General features: G+C 34.1%; 1 protein-coding gene across 3 annotated transcripts; it reads left to right on the plus strand.

The window, feature by feature from the left end:
* The first annotated feature begins 408 nt into the window (after window positions 1-408).
* Window positions 409-21871, plus strand: LOC149805667 (interferon-induced protein 44-like). Of its 3 annotated transcripts, none has more exons than XM_089950315.1 (7): window positions 409-435; window positions 4598-4757; window positions 6942-6991; window positions 8084-8284; window positions 9411-9554; window positions 18054-18285; window positions 18652-21871. In XM_089950315.1, exons 2-7 carry the CDS (start codon window positions 4727-4729, stop codon window positions 18960-18962), a joined length of 969 nt encoding a protein of 322 aa, XP_089806441.1. In that variant the 5' UTR covers window positions 409-435; window positions 4598-4726; the 3' UTR covers window positions 18963-21871. The 3 variants fall into 3 exon arrangements, with proteins under 3 accessions (XP_089806441.1, XP_089806442.1, XP_089806443.1); XM_089950316.1 differs by having other exon boundaries at window positions 9411-9485; XM_089950317.1 differs by lacking the exon at window positions 6942-6991.
* Window positions 21872-25282: the final 3411 nt, after the last annotated feature.

Consider the following 25282-nt stretch of genomic DNA (forward strand, 5'->3'; position numbering starts at 1 on the left):
ATGATGCATACACATTTAAGGATTGTAACTTGATTCGTCTGCATAAAAATCTGCTATACTTACCACTAGACTGTGCGGGCAGATATAATAGTATCAAATTTCTTGGTCAAAATGTTATCAGTGTCTATTTACGGGCAGTGGAAAAATACGTATCGTAATTCACCATCGCCTTGAAAGGTTTTAACAATGTAGGGATCGGGTGAATTCACGGCCTGGCATAAAATGAATTAGATTACCGTACAAAACACTACTGATAGGAAAACGCCACGTGTATGAAATCTATTTTAAAATGACCTACCACTGGAGTAGTTTCATTTTAGCATATTCTTGTATTGGTATTGAAGGAATTTTAGAACTTACCTATGCGCTAAAAATAAACTTACATATTGATCATCATATGACTCAAACTTTCATTTGATCAGGAACTTGACGCAGGTAAGTATGAAATATAATGGTAGAAGAATGTACTGTTATAATGATATAAGAAAGTCTTGTTTGTCATAATTAATTACATGCGCTAATTCAGTGTTGTTTGTAAGTTTATTTTAAATTTTAAAAAATAATAATGATTTACACATTATATGCATTTTAAATACAGTAAGTTTTGTTGAGCTTGCCTGGGATTGGGCCATATGAGAATATGTTACGATCCTTCGTCCGTTGTGTCCATCACTCTAAGCCATTTTGGACTTCTGAAACAACATTATCGTATCGCCTTCTTGTGAACTCTATGTATACTAGGGCGATGCGCCTTACTGCATGCCGTAAGAGGGTACAAATGGAGGTGGGATCGGCGGTGGCTCATTTGTTAGCGTGCTCCTCTCGCGACCTAATGTGAACGGGTTCGAATACTACAATTCGATCTGCCTGTATTAGATTCCATGGGCAATGCACTTTACTTCACTTGCCTTGCGACTAAACTTCCTAATTGTCTTGACGTACCATAAAAAGCCAAATCAAACCTTTTATCAATGCCTTTCAGCTGTGTACAAATGATGCCAGACTGCCATTAAATATGGCTTCCATTATTGAAAATACATTAGTCTTTAAGACGAAGTTCAGTGTATTTACCATCTGTATGATTTTGAACTCCTTGGACAGTAACTATTTTACTTTTTCATGAAAACATTTAATCGAATTATAGAGTATATATAATTTTTTGTTGTTGCACATTCCTGTTGTTGCTATAACAAATGTCAACGTGGTCCAGTGTGTAAATGACAAATAAGAGACTGGTACGAAGATGTACTAAGCTGACGACAAGAGCTTATGTTTAATCTGTAACTTTCTAATTAAAATGATAATTGAACCAGAACTTAGTATGATGTGTATTGAGGTCATTAGGTCGCTGTAACTTGTATAATTTTTGTACAGATGAACTTGGCAGGTTAGATTATGTTTCATCTGAAACACCTTAAACTATCAACTATATATTTTACTACAAATGTAAATTACTTACTGGCAGAAGAAGGGAAACGGCGCAAATAGAACCTAGTATCAGGTGAATTTAGGTCATTTGGTCGCTGTATCTTATCTAAGTTTTGTACAGTTGAACTGGACTCTTTGGATTATGTTTCAGCTGAAATATCTTGATGTCAACTAAATACTTTACCTAAAATGTACATCACTTTCTTAATAATTAAGAAAAGAGGAATATTAACTTTGCCAAAAGTCAATCACCTTGCATGGTTAAATATAAAAGGTAAATATACTAAATAATGCTTAAACTATTATATCAAGAAATTGAATTAGTCGATCCATTAAATTCAAAGTATTCTCTTCTAGATCAAGTCATCGTCAACTGAATACCCTCTCCTTAAACGATTTGTGTGGTCCTCTCAACCTCTCAGAATAAAGTATACCCTATTAGGCAACTATACAGAGTGCAACAATGACTCTGAATTTGCTAAAAGGTACTTTTAAATGTTGCTGTCATACATTTTCGACATTCATACTGAAACATACAGGTACCGTTTCTTTACGATATATGTATGTGAGAGAAAGGTACCTGACATAAATGAACATATTCACGTAACGCCTTGCATTGCATTAAAATTCGTGAATTTTTTTGTTGTAATTGTTCATCCATCAATATCTTTTGTCGAAGTGTTTTGATATTGAAATAAAAATCAAAACAAAAATTAAAATAAAACCAAACAAAACAAAATGTTTATCTCTGATTTCGTGCATCATATGAAGAAATTTACATTAACTGTACCATGGATATTCTTCTCATATAAGATGTTTAACTATTCCTGGGTCAAAATTTAAGCCTTCTGGAGCTTGTTCCCTTTTCCCATTCCTTTAATGGGAGTCCTTTTTGCATCTTACACCTTCATGAATGGCTGAGTATAGAATCTTACTGTGCTTTAATTTCATATTCTTAATGTGTCTGTCAGTGCTCGATAGATGTCAGTTTAACAAGTTCATACTCTAAAGAAACCCACTGCCGCATCTCTGCAAATGATTATAGTAAAACGTTCTCGAATGTTAATTTAAAATTGCAACGATGTACACACGTTCTCAAACATTACTGCGCTTGTGAATTATGAAACAAATATCAAAGTTAGATAAATCTTGATTAAAAATAATCCAACATGCATTATCAGATTTCTCTCCCTTTCAAACAGCCGAATCGAACGGTTTCACCTGTCGAAGTTTGTCTTTTATACTGATGTTATTGTATTTTATAAGCGGGTATTTATACAGATGATATTTAATTTTATAAATTTGGGAGTGGTTGCATTAATGCTTTTATTTTCTTTACATAGAAGTTTCTCGGTAAATTTACGTATCTTCCGACACCCTAAATTGATGCTCGCTCATTTTCACGCAGTATCATAAGCTCAGTTCTAGCGATAACGTGGTTCTCATTGACGTTACAAAGACGATACTTGCTTAAACTGATCAACATCGAGTCACGCAGACTGAAACATTCTTTTAGGAACCCTATTATTATCACTTGTGAAAAGAAACAAGATACATACCATTAAATAAATTGCATTTCACTAATTCTTTTTTCCCCCAATCAGTAAGTCCATATAAAAATCCGTATCAGCTATTCTGACGGGGCAAATCATCTTCCCGCCATAATAAACATCCAGTCTGCTACTTGACATGTGTTAACCACGTTTCCCGCGGGTGATAACCGCATCAATAACACTGTTTAGATCTGTGTACTATGTTATGTTATTTTATATAGATCTGTCATAAGTTATATTCTGAGGTGCTTCTTTTGCTATTATAATTTGTGGATATTTACATGAAACATATTTTTTCCCCATATATTTCATAACTAAATCAGCATCCTGTATATTATTTCCTGTTTATAAAATAATTGAAGTAGGACTTTTGTATCTGATAAATAAGAAATTTTACTTTAATTGTAAATTACAATATCGCACGTTTCGGAGCCCGTAACTTTAGTTTGGTACAACGGAGAAAAGTCAAACCATATAATATTGAAGTGTGCCTTTAAAGACGGAACTAGCAGAAGGAAATCGAGGGTCATGGGTGGAACGAAGTATTTGGAAGTTACGTACCTTCTCTCTTATATATTATGATAGAGAGGGTCCTATGTCAGAACGGGTCATGGGGGTAATCTAAGGTGTTTTTGTCACTCTGTATGATTTTTTTCCTTGAGATTATTGTTTTTTTCTTCTTCTCAACATCAAGCTCGTGCCCAGCACCTGTGGTGAAGAGCACATGTTTACGCGGGTTTTGTTGGTATCACGTGACTCATGTGTTACATGTGCTCTCAACTAACGTGGTAAATTTGGCGTTCTTCAGATTGCTGCGACAACGATAAGTTTCCGTTGTTTGTACGAGGAATATATATGTTGAAAATTATGTTGTCCTTTGTGTTCTATATTACATATTTTTTAAATATGTGATGACCTTTATTTGATATTTCACTGTTTAGTACAGCTATATTGGAAGGCGGGGTGTGTATGTGTGTGTGTGTCATATCGCGTGACTATTTGACCGCTGATGTCATGGATATGAAGGCTGCAAGATCGAGTAGTAATAAGTGTTGCAACACAAATGGCAAGTAGCAGGTAAAATTTCGTCAAGCTGTAGTTTGTCTAGTCTTTCAAAGAATTAAAGGTATAACTAATGCCCTACTCCCAAATTTTGAGAAGGTAAATCATCTTCATATCGCTTTCATGCAGGAATAGCTAAATTTAAGTTTACGTTTCCTAGACCCGGTAGTGAGCAGCTACCCTATTGCTAATTCCAACTAGTCTTTGATAATAATTCTGGCCCTAGTACATAACATAAATGTCAGAATATGGGGCAAGAAGGATCAGAAGATATTCGGACTAACAAACAGAGTTGGCTCACAGTTATGTGGAAAGTAAACTACTGAAGAAAACTGAATCTTATAGTCACTTTCAGGGCGCCAACCATATCTTCATTTAACATAACTGATTATACTCATTGGAAATAAAATTTGTTCGTATACACGAGGTGCGCTGGTATTGAATATTGGGGAATACTATGGATAACTTAGAAAAGTACGGGAATAATGCAGCTTTAGTGCAGACTATAAGTCATTGTTGTGTCATATAAGTTCTAATCTTCACTATTATATTAGTTTCAGCCAAATACGTGCAGAACGAGATCAACGTTTTAAAAATCAGCCAGGTGGTGGTTGAAAACGTTTGTGACTATAAAGGATACTCCTTCACCTTCATGAAGAGTCTGATCTACCTCCCACTCAAAGATGAATCAGAATAGAGGTGCAGGCGGGAGAGGTATGCGTACTCTATATAATGTATAACACATGTATCTTTTCCAGCGATTACTATGATAGAAACGTTGTTGTTGTCATGGATGTTAAGAAATTATGTTGATGTTTTCTGAAACTTATGTTTAATATATCATCATGTGGTTTGCATGTCAGACTTTGTTTTTCAAAACCCTTGTGCATTATGAGAGAGAGAGAGAGAGAGAGAGAGAGAGAGAGAGAGAGAGAGATGATTTACATCGACCCAATTATTAATAGATAAAACGACGAAAATATAAATAGCTAAACAAATTTCCATATATATCTATATTTAAATCTGATTAATCAGATTACAACAGAACAAATACACAATTAAAGAACATTTTAAATCATTACAGATGTCTGTACACATGAAATCATTACAGATGTCTGTACACAGCAAATCGTTACAGATGTCTGTACACAAGAAAGCCCGTATTGCTCTCTATTTGATGTTTAGATCAGATATACAATCTTTATTCTACTTTATATTTACATAATAATAGCACATACTGGATTGATTTAATTCGTAGGTTTGGTCTGATCTATATTAATGTGTCTTTTCTTTTACCATCAAACAATTGACAACAAAGATAATCCAATTAAATTAGACGCTGCATTCCAAACTTTCAATATAAACATTTTATGTTGATATTTTCATTTTTTCAGCAGGGGAAATTGCGAAGTCGAAACGTATTTTGCCATTTTTCTTTATAAACGTTCCGCATAGTCCTGATTTGTAAATGAATATCATCATAAATCACTAACATGGCCTCAGAATAGAAATGAAAAAGTCTAGTTCCGTGCATTCTGCACAAGTGTCACGTGACTACAATGGCTGACACAGTTCCTGAAATCTGATGGAGCCAACAGAAGTTTGGAGATTAAGCCTATGTATGGCAGATGACTTTTCGCAAGGAAGAAAAAAGTTCATATTTATTTTTTTATCGCTACACTTCACTTAAAATGTGTTTGAGTAATATCTTTCACATCAAGAAAAAACGAAAATGCACGAGCGTTTTTCAAATCCATGATACGACGTGGCACATGCCGTAATATTAAACACTAATATGAGAAAGCCAATATTGACTCTTATTAAACTGCGTGGCGTCCTTTGTTACTGGACAAGCGACGAGAATAAAGTTCAAAGAACATTGAACTGTAACATTACAGTGGCAAAAGCAGCAACGTAAATCAATTTGCATGGAACTGCTAATTGTTGACTGCATATGAGATTGAACATGTATTGGGGCAAATTGAAGCAAACGACAATGAGTTTCTGACTATTACAGATTGGAAGGGTGTTGACAAAACAAACCAGAAAGGTTTTTGACACTTTATTATGGAGATGGCGACAGCGAGTATGAATATGCATTGTCTAATCTGACAGATTAGTTGCAGTCATTTTGAATGTTTCTTACGTACGACACGGATTAGGCATCGTGGAGCAGATATAAACAGAAATTAACAAACAAATTGTCACACGTTTGACATGTAGAACAGAGATATGCGAATACTAAAGATCACCAGAGCAAATCAGCGATCTGGACATTGAGAAATGTAATCCACGCGCACTTCGAACAAATTTGCTAGATACAGGACACGATTTGAAGTTAAATCATCTGAGGGATTATGCTCGTTCTCTGGAAGCAGTTGATAAGGCAGTGTGACAGCATTTGAGTTGGAAGTGAATTGGGTTCGCGAAACACAGAAGCCAAAATGGACGCTAAATTGGAACATATTGATTCGAAAACAAGGAAAGTGAAACTTTTTCAATGATGAAATACGGGGCACCATCGTTCAAATAGAAACTGTCCAGCCCGAAATAACGCATATAACAAGTGTAAAATAGTTTGACAGTCTACAAAATGACGTAAAACTAATACACAGGTGGAAAAAACAAACGAATGGTAGCATAAAACCAAAACATGTGTATTACATGAATGTCAATGACCAAGACTACCAAGAAATGAAGTAAGCGTTCAGAGTAGGGGATAGCATAGAACGGGTCAAATTTGATGTGGAGGTGGATATACATCCATTCAAATTATTATGTACAGTATTGCGAGATTCAATGTTATTAATTGCGTATTGTAAGATTATATTATGGATCAGGGGATGGTTATTATTTTATTATTATTATTATTATTATTATTATTATTATTATTATTAGGACCTTGTCATGGGGCCGAGCCGTGGAGAGAGATAAATTGGTCTGAAGAGGTAACAACCATCATTTGTATGCATAAAACACAATCTGTCAGAGTTCATTTAGTTCTAACTTATATTTGTGTTTTGCCAATTGTGACAGTCCTTCCTTAGGGCTTTATCATATAAACTGTACGCTCAAGCATTAAATGTATTTTTATTCATAACATTGAATACAAATACATGCATGTTTTACATTGTCTCAACATTTGTTGGACATTTGTATGTTATTGTTGTTGCAAAAAAACTCACAGTTCTGTGGAAGACCATATACAAAGCATAGAAAGGATATTAAACTGTGGGAAACTCACACTATTTGACATAATGTAGTATATAAACAAGCTTGATGAAATTAAGCTTAAGAAAATTTAATTGCATTTTTTTTCTTTTAACAGCTATCTTTAATTGGTCATTTCTATAACATTACAATATATCCATTTTTAAAGATATTTGGACAAAAACTCCCTTATAATGAGACCAGAAGAAATACAAATGTCATGAAAGAGCATGTACACACACAAATCTACAAATCTGCGAAAGAGCATGTACACACACAAATCTACAAATCTGCATAAAATTTTTCTGATGACAGTGCAGTTTGTCGTACTTATCGTCTGAGTTTCACAAAGATGACTGCCAGCGTCTTTTGCCAAATTCAGTAGGTCATAGAAAACAACTCCATTCAACAAATATTGCATACATTTTTAAAGATCGAGTGATCATGACAGAAAGGAATATCCTTTATTGCTTAGTCTTCGAAAAATTTGAGACAAAGATCTATGATTATGATTGTCACACCTGGTTCTGACTTACTGTGGCTTATTACCCTGAAATTGAGAATTTGAGCAAAGAAAATAGCCGCACTGAAATTCCAGCTTTGGATACCCTACCACCACAACCACCCTACCCCACCCAAAAAATTAAGAGCAAAAGCAAATGCACGAATTTCGCAAGCTTTTGTCTGGTTAGATCTGTGACTTTTAGAATAAATTTATAGAGAAAATCTGAGTTTCTGATTTTAAATGTGTATGACTTTTATAATCTTAAGATAATAGTTAAATATTGAATTTTGGTGGAACGCTTTTTGATGACCATTTTACCATTTAGAATCTTCAGGCCCTAAAGAGAGATGTGGAAACGTTTGTTCCACTCCAAGGACAGAATGAACTCGAGCGAATGAATATCCTGCTACTGGGTCAAGTATCAGCTGGGAAATCCAGTATCGTCAATACTATCACCTCCATTTTTAGTGATCATGCATCTCACAAAGCGGAGAGCACGAGCAGCGATAAAAGTGTCACACGAATTGTAAGAATACTTAATAGCACGCATGCATGCAAAGATATATATAGATACTTATGTGAATAGAAAGATGCTTGATTGATCTTTTAAAGGCACTTCAGTATTAGAATTTGCCGATGCAATAGGAGTCAAGTACCTTGCTCATGAATACTCGACATCGGCCGAACCAGCCTAAATTGAGCATAATTCAAATATTCTCGTTAACACACACACACACACACACACACACACACACACACACACACACTTTCATTGGAAGTTAACAAGGCGACTGAGTGCTGAGTGGTGTTGCCATCTATGGGAACTTAACATTTCGGATATCACTATAGCAACAAACATTACTTAGCCACTTATGAGGTCCAACGGAAATTTATGGCACTCTATGGAATTTAGCATGAATGGGTAAATATGGCACCCCATGGTATTTTGAAATTAACAGTTGTTGCTGCCCCCCCCCCCCCATTGATGGTTTATAGGCACAAATTTTGGAATGCAACAGAAGTCGTTTATAGCTATTATGAGAATATAACATAGTGAATTTGAAAATCCAATAGCGGTCTATAAGCCGTCCGTGTTAAATTCGTGAAGAGCTCTATATCACCTCATCCTTATTAAATTTCTTTAGGAACCGTAAACCGTAATATTGATTTCTGTAGATGACCACAGTCACATCCTTAATTTTAAATTCCCACGGATGACCACACAACATAATGCTAAATTACCACGGGTGAACATATCATCCCAAATGTAATGTTAATTCTCCGCAGATGGCCTATCGTCCCATCTCTATGATACATTTCCATAAATGATCTTATCGTCTAAAATTTGCCGTAATGTTTCCCATAGATGACCACATCATCCCTCTATACCATCCATCCATCCATATAAACACACACACACACACACACACACACACACACACACACACACACATGCCATTGCGAAACATTTGCCCAAAAATAGAAAGAAAGAGAAAAAGATAAGACCAATTGGAACGAACCGTCCGAAGTTCCTATCATTTATTGTATTCAATATAACAGTAGCTTCCTTGAATTAGTATTTTTTTTCTTCTTAATTTATTGCTGTCTTGAATAAGTAATACATTAAATATGTTATGTATTTTTCTTTTTAGTATCGGCAGTACCAGATAAGGTCCAGAACAGGAAAGGAGCTTGGTTTTCGACTGTGCGATACGAAAGGAATTGAGGTAGGAGAAACTATCAGGACTGAGGATATTCAGAGAATGATCGATGGCGAAAAATCGGACATGGAAACTGTAAGCTTTACAAACGAATTAAATTTGCAACAGTTTGATTTTGTTGTATGATACTCGTATTCATCACTCAGTTTCTCTCAAGACAAAATCACCATAGAATATTAAATCCTGCCAGCATCGGTCTAATAATATCGATGTAAATTACTCTTGAAGCATGAAACAATTATTAAAGATGGCGCAGTTATAATAGTTCCTGCGATAGATTTTGATACTGAACATCTTATCCAGTTTTACATCTTTTCCATCAGACTACTTGTCACAAAACTGTTCAAACACTATAGCTGAGGTTTTTAAGACTGCAAACGCGTTATCCACTGTGAAAGTGTTTTGACCTTAATGAAAATTTGCAAATATGTACAACTATGATCTAATTCTAAAATAATCATTTCTTTGTCTTTCTTCTCAGGAAATGTTTGAATTTTTTAGTGTGATTTAATATTTTTCCTCAAGACGTTTAGCAATTACACAGAGATATTTCTAAAAGAGTCTTGATTTAAAAAAATTAAATAAAATACTTGGAACAGACAAATTATTATATACTACCTTTCAGTTTCTCATACAGTATACCTAATGTCACAGGCCTATTCAATTCCACAGTTTTGAGAGGTGATTGAGATATTATAGCAGGTTGCAAGAGACAACTTGTACAGTTTTGGATGGGATAAAAATGTGGATATAGCTCGTTATGTTAGAACGTACACAATAATAAAGGTCTTGATATATTTGTATTTCAAACTTTGTAACAAATGTTCTACAGTACTTATACAATACACTGATTTACATATTTACATTGAATACTAATAACTGGGAGACAAGCATCATAATCCATGATATCAAGACGAAAACAGTACACTATGAGGAAACCAAAAATGACGTATTTAATAGGGGTAAATACACATATTTGTATTCTGCTAAATTCAAAGTGCACATGGTAAGGTTTCCAAGATCTGCAACGATTCAACGAATCAGATAAGGGATTCAAGAGAGAACTAAGTTATAATTAAAGCGACACATGCTGGCTCACTCAACGAAGTAGTTGTTTCTGAATCGACAATAGGAATAGAAAAGTGCAAATCTGAATCTGAAGTTATTCGATTGTTTGCGAAGAATGAAGAAACGTTTCAAATTGACCGATATACAAGTACATGTTGGAGATGGATCTTCCGTTGGATGTTCTAAGATAACCTATGAACAGTCAAGCATTTTCTGTATGTCTTTATGCCCTTGTTACAACTCTATGTTCTTAAATAAATTAAGAGAAAAGAGCGAAAACCAAAAAGTTTCATAAAATTCAACAACTAATTTATTTCCAGAGTATAAAAAGCAAACATTTAACAAGGAGTTACAGTATTGTGAGTTAAATCACAAATAGTCCTGAAAATTGTATCACAAGTCCAAATATATTGCGCTCCAAATGAATTCCAGTGATGATCCAAATAAATTACAACAATGAACGTGCTGATGTGCCCATAGCTTCGAGTGTGTTAATATGTTGACAGTTTTGATGTATCACTATCATATAATCCAAAATGTCATTGAATGAATTCACAATAATTCCAAAATGATGATTTAGTCCGAGAAGTATTATTATGCAATGTTATTTGTTAATTGAAGAATAACTGCAGAAAGCGTTCTAGTCTTTCTTCATGCTGTTTCTGCGTTTCCCCCAAAACAAGAACATTGGCCATGTGACAGAGTGTTCCGTCACGTCGCTCCAGAGTTCCTGACATCCTTTTCTGAAAAATTCAGGCGCGGAACTGATTCCGAATGGAAGGCGATTATAATAAAACCTACCAAAAGGAGTAATGAAAGTTGTAAGGCGGCATGAACCTTCTCACAGGTTTATCTGCCAAAAGCCCGATTTTGCATCAAGTTTGGTGCAAAACGTAGAACTTGTTAGTTTTGCAAGGGATTCTTCAGCTGATGGTAGTGGGTGGTTCTCTCTTTTAATCGATTCTTTCAGTTTAGTTAGGTCCACGCAAATCCTTACCGTACCATATGGTTTCGGAATGACAACCATTGCCGCGGACCACTCAGTGGGCTCATCTACTTTTGAAATAACACCCATTTTTTTTCCATTTTATCCAACTCCTCTTGAGCTTTATGCAACAAAGGGATACGAACTTTCTTGGGGTAGATAAGGCATAAGGTGTGGCATTTTTGTCCAGTTATGCTATAGAACCATTTTGTTGCCCTAGACCTTTAAACAAATTTGGATATTTCTCGCGATAATCCCTATCTAAATTTATGGATTTATCGTGAAGTTTGCTTGCATTTTGTTAGTTTTTATCTGAGGCATTTACTGAGGGTATATTTACCTGTTCAATAATCGTGAGAGCCTGAATTGCAGGCCTGCCCAAGAGTGCCTGATTCAGTCTCTTTACAACAAATATGTCTTGTACACTGAACGCATTGTTTGATTCCATTCCACAAGTAAATTTTCTCAGCACTTTAAGTTCAGAGTTTCCAGGTCCATACAGTTTTCGATCAGACTTTGATTGTTTTTGGTCTCCGATTTTTCGTAAATCCCTCTCAGGAATTAGTCACATCATCTCCAGTATCAATCTTGAATACAAGTGAAGTGTTGTTCAATCTCACACGCGTTATCCACGGCTGCCCCTTCTTTGTGCTAATAGTCCCTAGAAATCCAGGTTCCGCTCTCGATTCTATTATGCGAACTACTGATTTTGACAGACAGCATTTTGCACAGTGTCCTCGTTTCTTACACTTGTGACATTCTGCTTCTTTTGCTGGACATTGGTCTCGAGAATGATTAATTTCTTTCCACATCTCATGCATCCTTTTCTGTTGACATTATTCTGATGAACATTTACGATTCTATGTTTATGTTTCCCATATTTAAGTGAAGACGATTTTACTGCATCCATTTCAGTCATTCGTTCTCAACTTGCTCGTATCGTTGTTTGTTGCCTTTTCACAGACTCATATTGTCAAGCCTGACTAACGGCAGACTCTAGAGTTAGATTCGCATCTAACTGCAATTTTACCGACAGTTTTTAATCTCGCAGTTCAACTACAAGTCGATGTCTGATCATTTCATCATGTAGTGTCCCGAAATTACAATTATCTGCTAACACATAGATAGCTGTAACAAAACTGTCCACTGTTTCTCCCTCTTCTTATTTGCTTTGATTAAATTTTGCCCTATCAAAAATTTCATTCCTTTTTGGAATGAAATATAGCAAGAATCTATCTGTCACGGGCTTCCACTTTTGGCATTCCTCTGTCAGGTTGAACGAAGACAAAATGTCATCAGCCTCACTTCCCATGGAATAAATCAAGGTATTCACTTGAATTTCTTCCTCTTTTTCACTAAGTTCAGACGCTTGACGAAAGCGTTCAAAGCGCTGAAACCACTTTTCCCAAGTTTCAGGTCTCGAAAAGTAAAGTTTGTCAAGATATGTAAATTGAAATGAAGCCATTTTCAAATCTGATAATTTAAATCCTCAATATGTAATCCTCACCATGTAATGTTATTTGTTATTGAAAAATAACTGCAGAATTCGTTCTATACTATTTATTAAATACAAGACATCAATACAGCATGGAACGGGAGTAAAGACTGCCATGAGAGAACATTTCCCATGGAACTTAAACCCTAGTGAATGTATAACATAAACCAGCTGTTGGTGTGTATCAGTTCTAGTCCAGTGTGGAATATGTGATTACTTTTACTGTCAAGTGATATTTCAAAGCTAATCAGATTAAGGCTTACACTACAGAGCACGTTGTAAATCCAGTTAATAATTTAAACAAATACTCTCCAAAATTAAAGTATCAAAAACTTACTCAGACAAAAAGTCATCTGTGGTGAAAAGGTTTCATTGGAACATATAAACACAAATTGAAATGATAAAGCTGGTTGTCGTTTGATCAAGACTTAATTGATGGTCATAATACCTTTCATCACGGACCAATGGATATTAAAAAGGCTGAATTAAGCGTTAATAAGGCTGAATTAGGCCTTAATAAGGCTGAATTAGTTAAGTAAATTTAGTGATCAAGTCGTTTACATACTGGAAGACTTAAAGTGATAGACATACAATGCATGGTTTACGAGAAAGAGTTATTTTCATACAACAAAACAAGATTATATATACAAGATTGTAAACATTCTGAACACCAAACAAATGCAATGTATAAAGTATGCTATCTTAAAATATAATGATTATAATTAATCTTTTAGCGTTAGGAAACATAATGACAATAGAATAAATGATGGCTAAAGTCCTATACTAAGTAACAGAAAGAAGTCAATCTAATAGGTTTTGTAAAACTTAACAAATAATGTAAAATTAATCTTTAGGAAGAACTTAGTATTATGAATTTTATCCAAATTAATCATAACAGTTGTACCACAAGTCCAAAATAATAGATTGTTCCGACTGAATTCCAAATCATGAATTTGCTGATAAACCAATATCCTTGAATGTGCTAAAGTGTCAACAGCCCTGAATGTGTTGCAATTGCAATGTCCAGAATGTCTTTGAACGAATTCATAATATTCCAAAAAAATGTTGCTTTAGTTCGGACCGTCATATGATCACTGTATAAATTGCAGTTGCATCATTTGATAAATGAAGGGAAAATTTCCATTGGTCAGAAAGAAAAAAATGGAACTATTTTATACTAACTTCTATAAATAGAGTCACGTGCAAATTAACAACGTAACCACTAAAATGGAAGGCGTACACACTGCGCGCCGTTAAAACGAAATAAAAACGGTAAATTTGTACTTTATTTAGAACACTGAATAAATTGATCTGACATAATCAAATAACATATCTTTGCTGCTTTCTTAATATAAATAATTATTGGAAAAGAAAAGCTGTGAAACTCAAAATCTACCAAGAACATTGGGGCTGCAACACTTTCACTGCAGATCGTTATAAATGAATTTAAAACTATAGGTAAATGGATATAGGGATTGGGAGGAAGGTGGAGGGTTCAAAGACTAACATTATATCGATTGGATTCATAGTCCTACAATATAAGACGCCGACGTTGATAGTTACGATTTGAGTTGGTGGGAGATCACTGTTTCACAATTGGACCCCCATCATTATAACCATTTAACGATAGTCTTAATTTCATTTATAAGTAACCCCTGTAGGTAACCTAAACTGTTAGTTAACACGAAAATAGATTTAAAGACGCGAAAACTGGTTACTCACGTGTCTGGTCAATAACGATTCATAAGTTACAATGAACCCATGATAACATCAAATCCAAGAGTCATTCGTAATTCGTATGTCGAGCACAAAAAAAACCCAACACATCCTTTGCTTTGAATATTGAACTCTACACAGAAAACATATGCCAGTTTAGTCAAAAGATTAAGACCAAGCTGTGGAATGTTCAAAACCTTAAATCGCCTACCATTGGAAGAATTGTTTGTTTGACGTAGCTATTAACTTGAAGATGGGAAATTCCCTTGTTCTGTAAATAGCTACGTAGCAGACGCCTCAACAAAAATTCTTACGTGTAAACAGGCTCTAAAACTGATACTAAATATCTTTTGAAAACCAAAAGTAATAATAAAAAATATATATAAAAAATGAAACTGTAATTATAAGACTTTAACGTTGTTTTTTTTTTTCCTTTTTCTCGGGCGTTATTTGCTGTGAGATTCTGCAACTGACAGTTTATACCACTATAAACTCAGAAAAACAATGTTACACTCTTAAGTAATTCTAATAAATCATTTAAATTAACGATTGCTCTCAAATTAAGTCTAAACATGGCATTAAATACATACACGGACTCATATGAAAACATGAATATTACTAGTAAAACGGAACTTAATGAATAAATATAGACGAACAGTTTTTTAGAAAAAATATTTGTATTATGTACACAGTTAAATTCTGACATGCGTAGTCCTAACCCATGGCTTTGATAACACTGTCTGATAATACCTCATATTTTATACTTAATAATGTCTCTTTGGTAACTTGCATACGTGTATAGTGTGAAGAAGTTTATACAATATCCATATCAAGTAGGATTGTGACAGTTCTAGGTCAAGAAGCCTTTGGGAGTTGTGCTCAAACCAGACCTACCATTAGATGGCATATACTTAACATCTCAAGGCCTTCAGTATTAAGGATAAATATTTTAAAAAGTTCCAAACCATTCACAAATACAGTATCTCTATTGCTACTGATATTCATTCAGTTTATAGAAACGATTTAGTTCAGAAGTACAGACAATTCAGTTGTGCAATAGGAAAACATTTTTAGCTTTTATTGTGAGATTACCCAAAAGTTATTATATCATGAAAAAATCCAAACTTTTCTTGAAAATGCCCTTTATCTGAAAAGGAAGTATCAAATTAGACACCTTTCAACAAATGGTAGGAGCAGAAACAGAGTTCACTGCGTTAAGCAGTATAAATGCAGTTTTATTTGGTACCAGTCATTGCGTATGTCATAAGTAACGTGTGATATCATTTTATCAAATTCCTCCTTGCTATCACTAAGAACTGCATATATTTGTGTTTAAATAATATCCTGTCAGACGTCTAGCTTTCAATAAATATCAAACGATAAAACCCGGTTGTTTCTGTCTGTAGTTTTGCTTGAGATTTCATTGCACAAACGGTATTCTTTTTCAGACATTGATATAATAGATATAATTTTCCTGTGGAACAATGATACGTATTTTACCATCACAGTCAGGGAAAAATGAAGTAATTACATTTGTTTTTTGAAGAACTAATGATGTTTTTATCGGATAAAAGATTCTGCATAAGCTTGTTTAATGCGCTTGAATTTCTATTTTGGTCTCCATGGCAACCAATGTAGTTCTAGGTCTAGATTATCTATTTAAAAAATGTTTTATAAATAGTAAGTAGTAATTCAACGCAACAGTCCAAAAACTGAATATTATAAAATACACTAAAATGTAAGGACACATTAGAAAGTAAAACTTAAACGATGAATCTTACGCCTAGAAAGAATGAACGCAGGATCTGAGCGGCATGCGTGCAGAATGTTTACTTTCTATGTACACAATTTAGAGAATTATATTGAATGAAAAAACATAAATTGTAGTTTTGGTTACAAGTAGTTTCCCTCCCAGTTACCTCATTTTGGTTTTTATAGTAACCATAAACACACATCAAGTTCACCGACTTTTCCGTATTCGAAATCTGCAAGCGTATATGCATCACTATGTACTTCACTCCGATGAGAAATGCTACTTTGAAGGTAGTTATATGGATCTGGATCAAAACGTATACGTTATTCTACAACAACTCAGCATACACAGATGGGGTAGTAGAAACAAATTAGCACAGGTAACAATGTTATGTAATACCCATCCTGTACTACAAAGGTTAAGATATGGACTTTGCAAGCAATTTCGGCCAAGAAATGAGATGCTTTGCGGTCTTGGTGCTTAAATTTGCATTACAGGTGAATTGTGATAATTCGATAAACATTTAGAAAACGTGGGACAGCATGGAAAGAAAATTGTTTTGGGAGAAGAAAAACGTATTTTGCACTCCACTTGTTAGAAAAATTTACATCGCGCATTGAAGTTCAAAAGTTTTTATGTTGTTGGATTTTTGTGTATTTTGTGCCAAAAGTATGTGCATTTTTTGAGACATTTTTATGGCTACACCCTCATGTCCGAAGTTTAAAATAAAATAGAAAACAAAACAAATGTTTTGAGAATGGTCTCGATATGTTTATAACGATATCATATACCATTTTATAGCCTCTCGTCTGAGATGTTGGACCGTTTGCACCAATTTTACTGAGTTTTGATGCCCCGAGATTAAATACAAGCTAAGGACGAAGCATATGTATTTCCTTTCTTCTCGTGAATTTATTTTAATTCACAAACATGTTTCAAAGAATAGTGAAATGAAATGACAAGGTACACAATGTACACCACGTTACGTTTCATCTTAGTTGTTAACTAAGAGACAATCACGTACCGATCCACACTGTATTAAAATCCGTCATAATTATTACACTAAAAAAAAACAGCTTCAGAAGAATAACGTGTGCAATACATGTTCAACTATACTTACGTTGAAGAAAATGTAAGAGAAGAATTCCTAATTTGCTGATCGTGGCTTTCGTTATAAAATGTAGTTGTACTAATTAACTTCACACAAAACATACTTAATCAGGATAGCAAAACTATAAACATCTTAAAGCTTTCCATATTACATGATCGTCATGCGGTCAAACATTTCCTTTAGCGATGATAACTATATTTGATGTTTTAAGGTATATCTCAGTAGTGCCAAAATCAAAGGTGTTTATTTATTAATTTCATTCATCTATATGGATTTAGATTACAAAAGAACATACAGACTCATTCCAACTCAATTCGCTCCTGCCATCCTGCTATCAAAACTCAGAACAGCTAGTGTAAACAATACACCACCCAGGGAAGGGGTTGGGCATACCGGTATTTTGACATTTTTTTGAACGTTCATGAAATTCATCTTTTTTTAAACAGAGTGAACCATCATATGACGGATCCTATAGATCGACATTTCAATACTGCAAAGACAAACTGTTCGGTTTAGTTCGATGGATGAGAGGATGGATTTTGAGACCTAAGGCCCTTGACAACAACAAGAGAGCTTACTGCGTGGTGTATGTTATCGACAGTTCCAGTTTAGCAGTTATACCCGACACTGTTGCAAACTACTTCAAAGAATGCAGAAAACTTATGAAACAGAATGGAGGTATTTGTTAAAGCAGAGTATTCTAGTACGGAGCAATCACGAAGTATTTTAGCAAACGCATGATGTACAACATTGATCGATCGAAGCTGGCACAACGACTGACTTTCTTGGCAAACTAGTTGCCATCCTGTACTAGACAAAGCCTTTGTCTTGCAAAGATTTCTAAAATCCAGCTTGTTGCATTCGATTTTCGGATTAAAATTTAAAACAATAAAAAAGGTTGTTATAGTGATCCAAGAAGAAAACCGTTAAATGTCCTTAGTTAACTTAATATATAATCATTAATGTTTACCATTGCAAAGAATTTAAACTAGGTAATATTCTGTCAGTTAGGGCAGCATGTTGCTATTATTATCCTTATTTTAGGTATTCCGGAGATTGTTGTACTGACAAAGGCAGACGACTGCAGTAAAGATGTAAAAAGGGATTTGAAAGCTATATCAAACAGCCCAGAAGTTAAGACGGCAGTGCAGAAGGTGATGGAGAAATTTGGTTTTCAAGAGAATCAGATCTACCCTGTGGTAAATATGCTAAAAGATGTGAAGGTCAGAAGAGAGACGTCTATCCTCTTCCTGATGGCCTTGAGGCAGATGTTGTTTGAGGGTAGGGATCATATACATGACTTGGTTGACAGGAAGGAGATCCATATTAAATTCTCCGGTGTTCACATAGTTTAAATGAATTCAGTTTGTTTCAACATAATTGTCACCACCAACCCACCCACCCCAGAAAAGAAAAAAGAACGAATATGAAGTGCATCGGTGGGTAATCAAGTTGCTCGCCATAATACAGTCACAAATATTAGAAGGTGTCATATACTAAATAGAATATTTGTTATTGTGACGATTGAAGGCTCTTGTTGACCAATTAGGAGAAGACGAAAACATAAAAAGTGATAAAGATGGTATCTTGTGGATTTGTAAAGACTAAAATTTCGACTCGATATAAGCCTGACTTTTAATGTGTACTTAACAATAACAAAGAGAATGTCCACTTGCCATTAGTTACATTTAAAGTACGTAGCTACATGATTCTGTTTTATGAATGGATATAGCATTTTTATCGACATCTAGTTTGAAAAATGACCTCGATATAAGACGAATTTGCTTGAATGTTATATTGTGTTAGAGGCACACACCCAGTGTTTAACTTCTACCATAGATCTTCAAAACGAAACAGGTAAGATTATACTACCTAGAAGAGAATAATATTTTACATTGTAGATAAAAAAAATAAGTTCCGAAAGCAAACGCTCTTAATATAAATTAAATCCAGAGAGCATTACTAAAAGTTCCTACTATCAACTAGAGAAAAATAGCAGCTTCCATAATTATCGCTAGCGAAGCAATATGAGACAACCTTATTTACACAGCAAGCTGATGAATAAAAATTCGACGTGTCAAAGTCATTAAGAATTTAAAGAGGAAATGTGCTCATTGGAATGAAAACAGAGCAATGACACTAGATTAAATGAATGAAAGGGTTTAAAAAACAATCTTTTGCTGTTCAGTGTTACAAGATAACCGGGTTGGATTTCGGATATATAACAGAACACTTTTGGTGGTGATACAAATACTATGTTTAATGATGAATGACTTGAATGAGAAAAGAATTATGATTAATACGTTGCGTGTATAAGATCCAAATATTGGACAAATTAACATAATCCGCAAGAACTTAATCATGCAACAAATGAAAATAAATATAAATGACCTACACAGTACAAAGACAACGTTGTATGATTCACAAATTTCACACGACGAAACAATGATGAGTTTTACGCAAATAGTAAAAATGAATTCACTCAGATTGTGAAACATGAGGTATTTTACTCAAATAGTAAAATGATGAAAACAAAGGGACAGATATACAAAATATCTCTACAATCCTACAACACTGGGTATTACAAACCCCCAAATTAGCCCACGGCTAAAAGATTACACTTATGGAATTACACACTCCGTCAACAGCACACTTGGCAACCAGTCACATTGGTCAGTCAAGCAGTCAGTATTTCAGATAGTCACCACCGACCTCCATTCAATTCCTTGGTCAATCAAGCAATCAGCGCCTACCAATTGGTCAGCAATGCCCGATAACCTTCTACTCGACCAGCAACACTGTTCACTCATCTCTACGGCTGCTATGGTTCAGCTTTACAGCTGCTATGGTCAGCTTCTACGGTTAGCTCCACAGCTTGTACCACGTCGACTCCGACCAGCTAAAAATACATCTGACACCGTGTACTATGCATGACATGGGCATATATGATAAAACGTAATGACGTTATATACGGCAAGCTATACAGATTACATTATCGGCACAATAATTACAAAACAATAAACATGTTCAGAAGTGAACGTACCCGTGCCCGACAAGGATCCTACGGTACTAAATGTTTCTTAAAAATGCAACTTTATATTGTTAATATAAATATATTGCTAAGTCACAAACAAGAATATAAAATATCTGCATTAGACTACGTAAGCCGAAGCTACGTAGAAAATATACAAACATAAACAAGGTAGTACAATAGTTATAACTTGTACATAAGAAATTAATAAATAACTCACATACATCTACAGCTGAAGATGTGCAAGTCCTCAAGTAGACCGCTCATTGACAAGACGTTACGTAATGTGAAGATTTTAGTCTTACGGTGAGGCATTTATACACAGACAATGCTAACATACATCGTCTGTGCGCTGGAAGTGTTCGTTTTTTCCCATCCAAAGCACTTCGCACGTGCAGCATAGGATGAACCGAACTCACTATTTTGAAATATTGTACAAGATAATAAATCACCTTCTGGTGTCCATGTACACAAAAAACGGAACCCGAGTACATGTATTTAATAAAATAACGAGATTTATACAATTCCGTGACATTCAGTACTTTAACAGCTTAGCTGAAGCTTTTACTCAGTGCACATATACTCACACGGAAAATCCAATAAACTTGGAATACCAAGACAATCAAAACTGAATTTCAGTATCGTAAGTAGTTTAGAAAATACCATTAGACTTTACGATTCAAATGGGTCATTGTCCTTTGCATCCTTGCGCTTTTCTTTGGGTTTACAGATTCTACAAATTACTTGAAAAAGTTATGTACGTGATAGCAGCAAGCTGCCAAAATTATGAACAAAAACACTTGTCTTCGGTAATTTCAAAATCAAAATCACAATATGTAAATGACAAATACAGTAACAGAATTACTTTCTTCTACGACTACATTACGAGAGAGACAGAGAGACAGAGACAGAGACAGAGAGAAATTTTTATTCAGAGCACTGATACTGTACAATAAAGTGGAGAGAGTAATTCAGAAAAGTTACTCAGCTTAGTAATGAAAACAAAACTTTCAGTAAATAGATGTACAATAAGTCTTATGGACAGATGCGCAGGAATTTCAGTGCATGGATGGTCAAACACGATTTATTTATATCTTTTAGACGGGTATGCCATGATATATTTATAAAACACTATATTTGTCAGAGATTTTGAAATTTTTTAAATATATTTTACAAAATTCAAAGTTTTAAATAAAATATATCTTTTCCAAAAATAATATATATATATATATATAGACACTTTTTTAAACATATTTGATCAAATTGCTTAAATATTTACTTTTTTTAACACGAGCATATTTTTTCAACTACTGTGTTAAAACATATATATATATATATATATATATATATATATATATATATATATATATATATATATATATATATATATATATATATATATATCTATCTTCGACTGCTATATTAGCATATTCATTTTGAAACAATTTTGTATATATAGTTTTTCTTTTAGAAATTTTATATATATATATATATATATATATATATATATATATATATATATATATATATATATATATATATATACACATGGCTCACATTTTACATCTAGTAGGTTATGAAAATATGGTTTATTTGCTGGGTTTCTATCTGAGACAATTGGTTACAGCAACCACAAGGAATCGATTTCATGAGCAACATAAATGTCCAGAACGTAGGAAGATTATTACTGACTACAATGATACTGATAATGATTTTATCAGACTTGATCTTAGAAGTACCTATGAAAACAGATGACATGGTAGTGCTAAGAAAATAAGTTCATTGCGGTATCCACCTTAATTCAACAGAAAAGATAATTCAGATGTCTGGATAATGTATATGTCTCTTTTGTTTTTAGTTTTCAGATAAACATTCAAAACAACAAGAATTATTTATATATATTCCATGCATGAACAAATAGCACTAACACTAATCATGCCGAAGACAATGTATCAAACGAAGTTTTATAGCATGATAACAAATAGCACTTAACACTGATATACCGAAGACAATGTACCAAATGAAGTCTTACAGCATTATAACAAATAGCATTAACCCTGAAATATCGCGGACAATGTACCAAATTAAGTCGTATAGCATGATAACAAATAGAATTAACACTGATATATCGAAGACAATATACCAAAGGAAGTCGTATAGCATGATAGACTGTTGAGTAAGTCATAAAAGAGTGACCTTGTTTGCTCTGAATCTGAAAGAGGCTGATGAATGAAATGTTTTTGACTACATCGTTATCTTTCCTAATTTCTATTTAACACGACTCTCGTCAAAAGTAGTTACTTAAAATGAAAAGGTTATTATGAAATATTGTTGTGATAATATAGATACGTGATTAGAGTTATCAGCTGATGTTTACCAGGGCACAGGTACTGTGTTTCTGATAGGATCGCTGTGAGAGTCGGATAAAATAGAAAGCAAGTAACCTAACCAAACCAGTTTTAATGGAGAGATTTCACCTAGCTGCACGGGTGATCGTGCATATAGTCAACTCTGTAATAAAACTCGCTGAGGAGAATTCACATCGTTTAGCTTGTTTTTTATTATAAGCAGAAAAACAACGAAAGCTGTACGAAATTGAATGAGAAAGTTTAGAAACTCTCAAGCAAAACAAGTGGAATAAACTTTTAATGAATTTGAATTTTTTCTATGAATACAAGGTAATGACATATCCACAAAATAATGGATATTTGTTAAAATTATGACACGCTTGTTGACATGCATAGAAAATAATGCTTTGTTAATTTTACTGCTTTAGATGTCATGATTATACGAACGTGTTAAGTTCACTTCCTGGTAATTTTCAGTTTTTTTTATATTGAGACAATCTGTGTACATGTGTAATTTAAAGTGTGTTTTAATCAAGAATTTGCTTATTTCATTGTAGACATCCATTTCTACTTTTGTCACTTTTAACAAATTAGAATAGTCACTGCTATAATAAATATTGATGTTATCCTTGGATAGTCACTAATACCATAAATCTTGATGTTATTCTTAGAATAGTCACTAGTATAATAAATATTGATGTTATACTTTGGATAGTGACTAGTATAATAAAGTTTGGTGTCATCCTTTGGATAGTCACTAGTATAATAAAGCTTGATGTTATCCTTTGGATATTCACTAGTGTAATAAAGCTTGATGTCATCCTTTGGATAGTCACTAGTATAATAAAGCTTGATGTTATCCTTTTGATAGTCACTAGTATAATAAATCTTGATGTTTTCCTTTGAATAGTCACTAGTATAATAAATCCTGATGTTATCCTTTAGATTATCGTTATTAATATGGATGTCATTCTACATGTCGCCTATAAAGTCTTCTGTCTTTATAGGAACGCAGAGACAATATTCTACGGTTAGTTCTCAGAAACTGGTCTGCAAAGTGATATAAAATATAACAGAGTGGAAGAGACCTTGTATTTAGGTGCTGAAATATTATATTGAAAGTAAACAAAATCTAGACTCAGTAAGAATGGGCCAGGGATTCGTGTCCCACATTCAACGCATGGCTATAAATGCCCCCATGTTTGAAGAAAATAGAAAATATCAACATTTCCCCAGTGTAACATATATACTTATATGTCTGTCTACCTGGTCACGTTCTTGAAACCGGACGGTTAGTATTATGAACCAGATACTCTTGCTAGATACCACAGAGCTATGGACAGATGCCTAAAGGGGGGTTACTATTTTCAACCGAGTTTGTTAACTCCTACAATAATTTAAGAGTTATACCCCCTGTGTTCCAAAAGTGAGTCGAGAGGCATTTTAGATACAAATGTCAGTCAGATATGTAAACACTTACGAATGCAATATACTGGTTTTATCATCATAGCTTCAAACGGATAATAAAGAAACTGCAAAGTGACGAATCTTTCATGTTAGCAGTGACAATGGTCATAATGCAGTTAAGTCAAGCTAACTTTCTATTTAAAATAAACGAGTTGTATAGAGAAACAACGCAAAATAAAAGCAAACTAAACATTAAAATAAATAAGTTGATATATAATGCCTTTACGTGATTAGCACCAAACTGGCGCTGGTGATAGGTAATTTTTGAAGGTTTGACTAACTATATTTCCCGGATTTGTCTTGGTATGCTGTGAATTTATTTATTTTCGTGAACATCTATTTTCGTTTTTTTGCACCAAGAAAAACCAAAATAAAGAAAATGCAAAATACAAACCAACAAACAATTAAACAAAGAATAAAATAAGAAAGCAAAGACATCAATCAAAAGAAACCATGGTCTATTCAGTATTTATGACCGTGAATTCGGAAGATCATCATATATCTAGGTTATTGCATATTAAATCCCATATATCCCTAGAACTACAGATTTAAAAAATAGCGAAAAAAAACAAAACAATGCAAATTAAATATAGTACATAATTAAATAATCGCTCCGGTGGCCTAGTGGTTAGAGCGTCCGCCTCGGATGCGGGAGGTCGTGGGTTCGATCCCCGGCCGAGTCATACCAGAGACTTACAAAAATTGTACAAAAAGCTACCTTGCTTGGCGTTCAGCATTAAGAGGTTAGTGTTAGGACTGGTCAGCCTGGTGTCAGGATAATGTAACTGGGTGGGACATCATGATACACGTCTGCGGCATGATGCCCCAG

Source organism: Sinohyriopsis cumingii, chromosome 2, assembly GCF_028554795.1.
Source record: "Sinohyriopsis cumingii isolate HCF-2022 chromosome 2, ASM2855479v2, whole genome shotgun sequence".
Classification (NCBI taxonomy): domain Eukaryota; kingdom Metazoa; phylum Mollusca; class Bivalvia; order Unionida; family Unionidae; genus Sinohyriopsis; species Sinohyriopsis cumingii.

Excerpts from the sequence above, each read along its gene's own strand:
- LOC149805667 (XM_089950315.1), top strand. The coding sequence starts at position 4,727 with ATGAATCAGAATAGAGGTGCAGGCGGGAGAG. Across the intron at positions 4,758-6,941 it reads TAGAGGTGCAGGCGGGAGAG|GACCTTGTCATGGGGCCGAG; the intron begins GTATGCGTACTC and ends TATTATTATTAG. Across the intron at positions 6,992-8,083 it reads AGATAAATTGGTCTGAAGAG|AATCTTCAGGCCCTAAAGAG; the intron begins GTAACAACCATC and ends TTTACCATTTAG.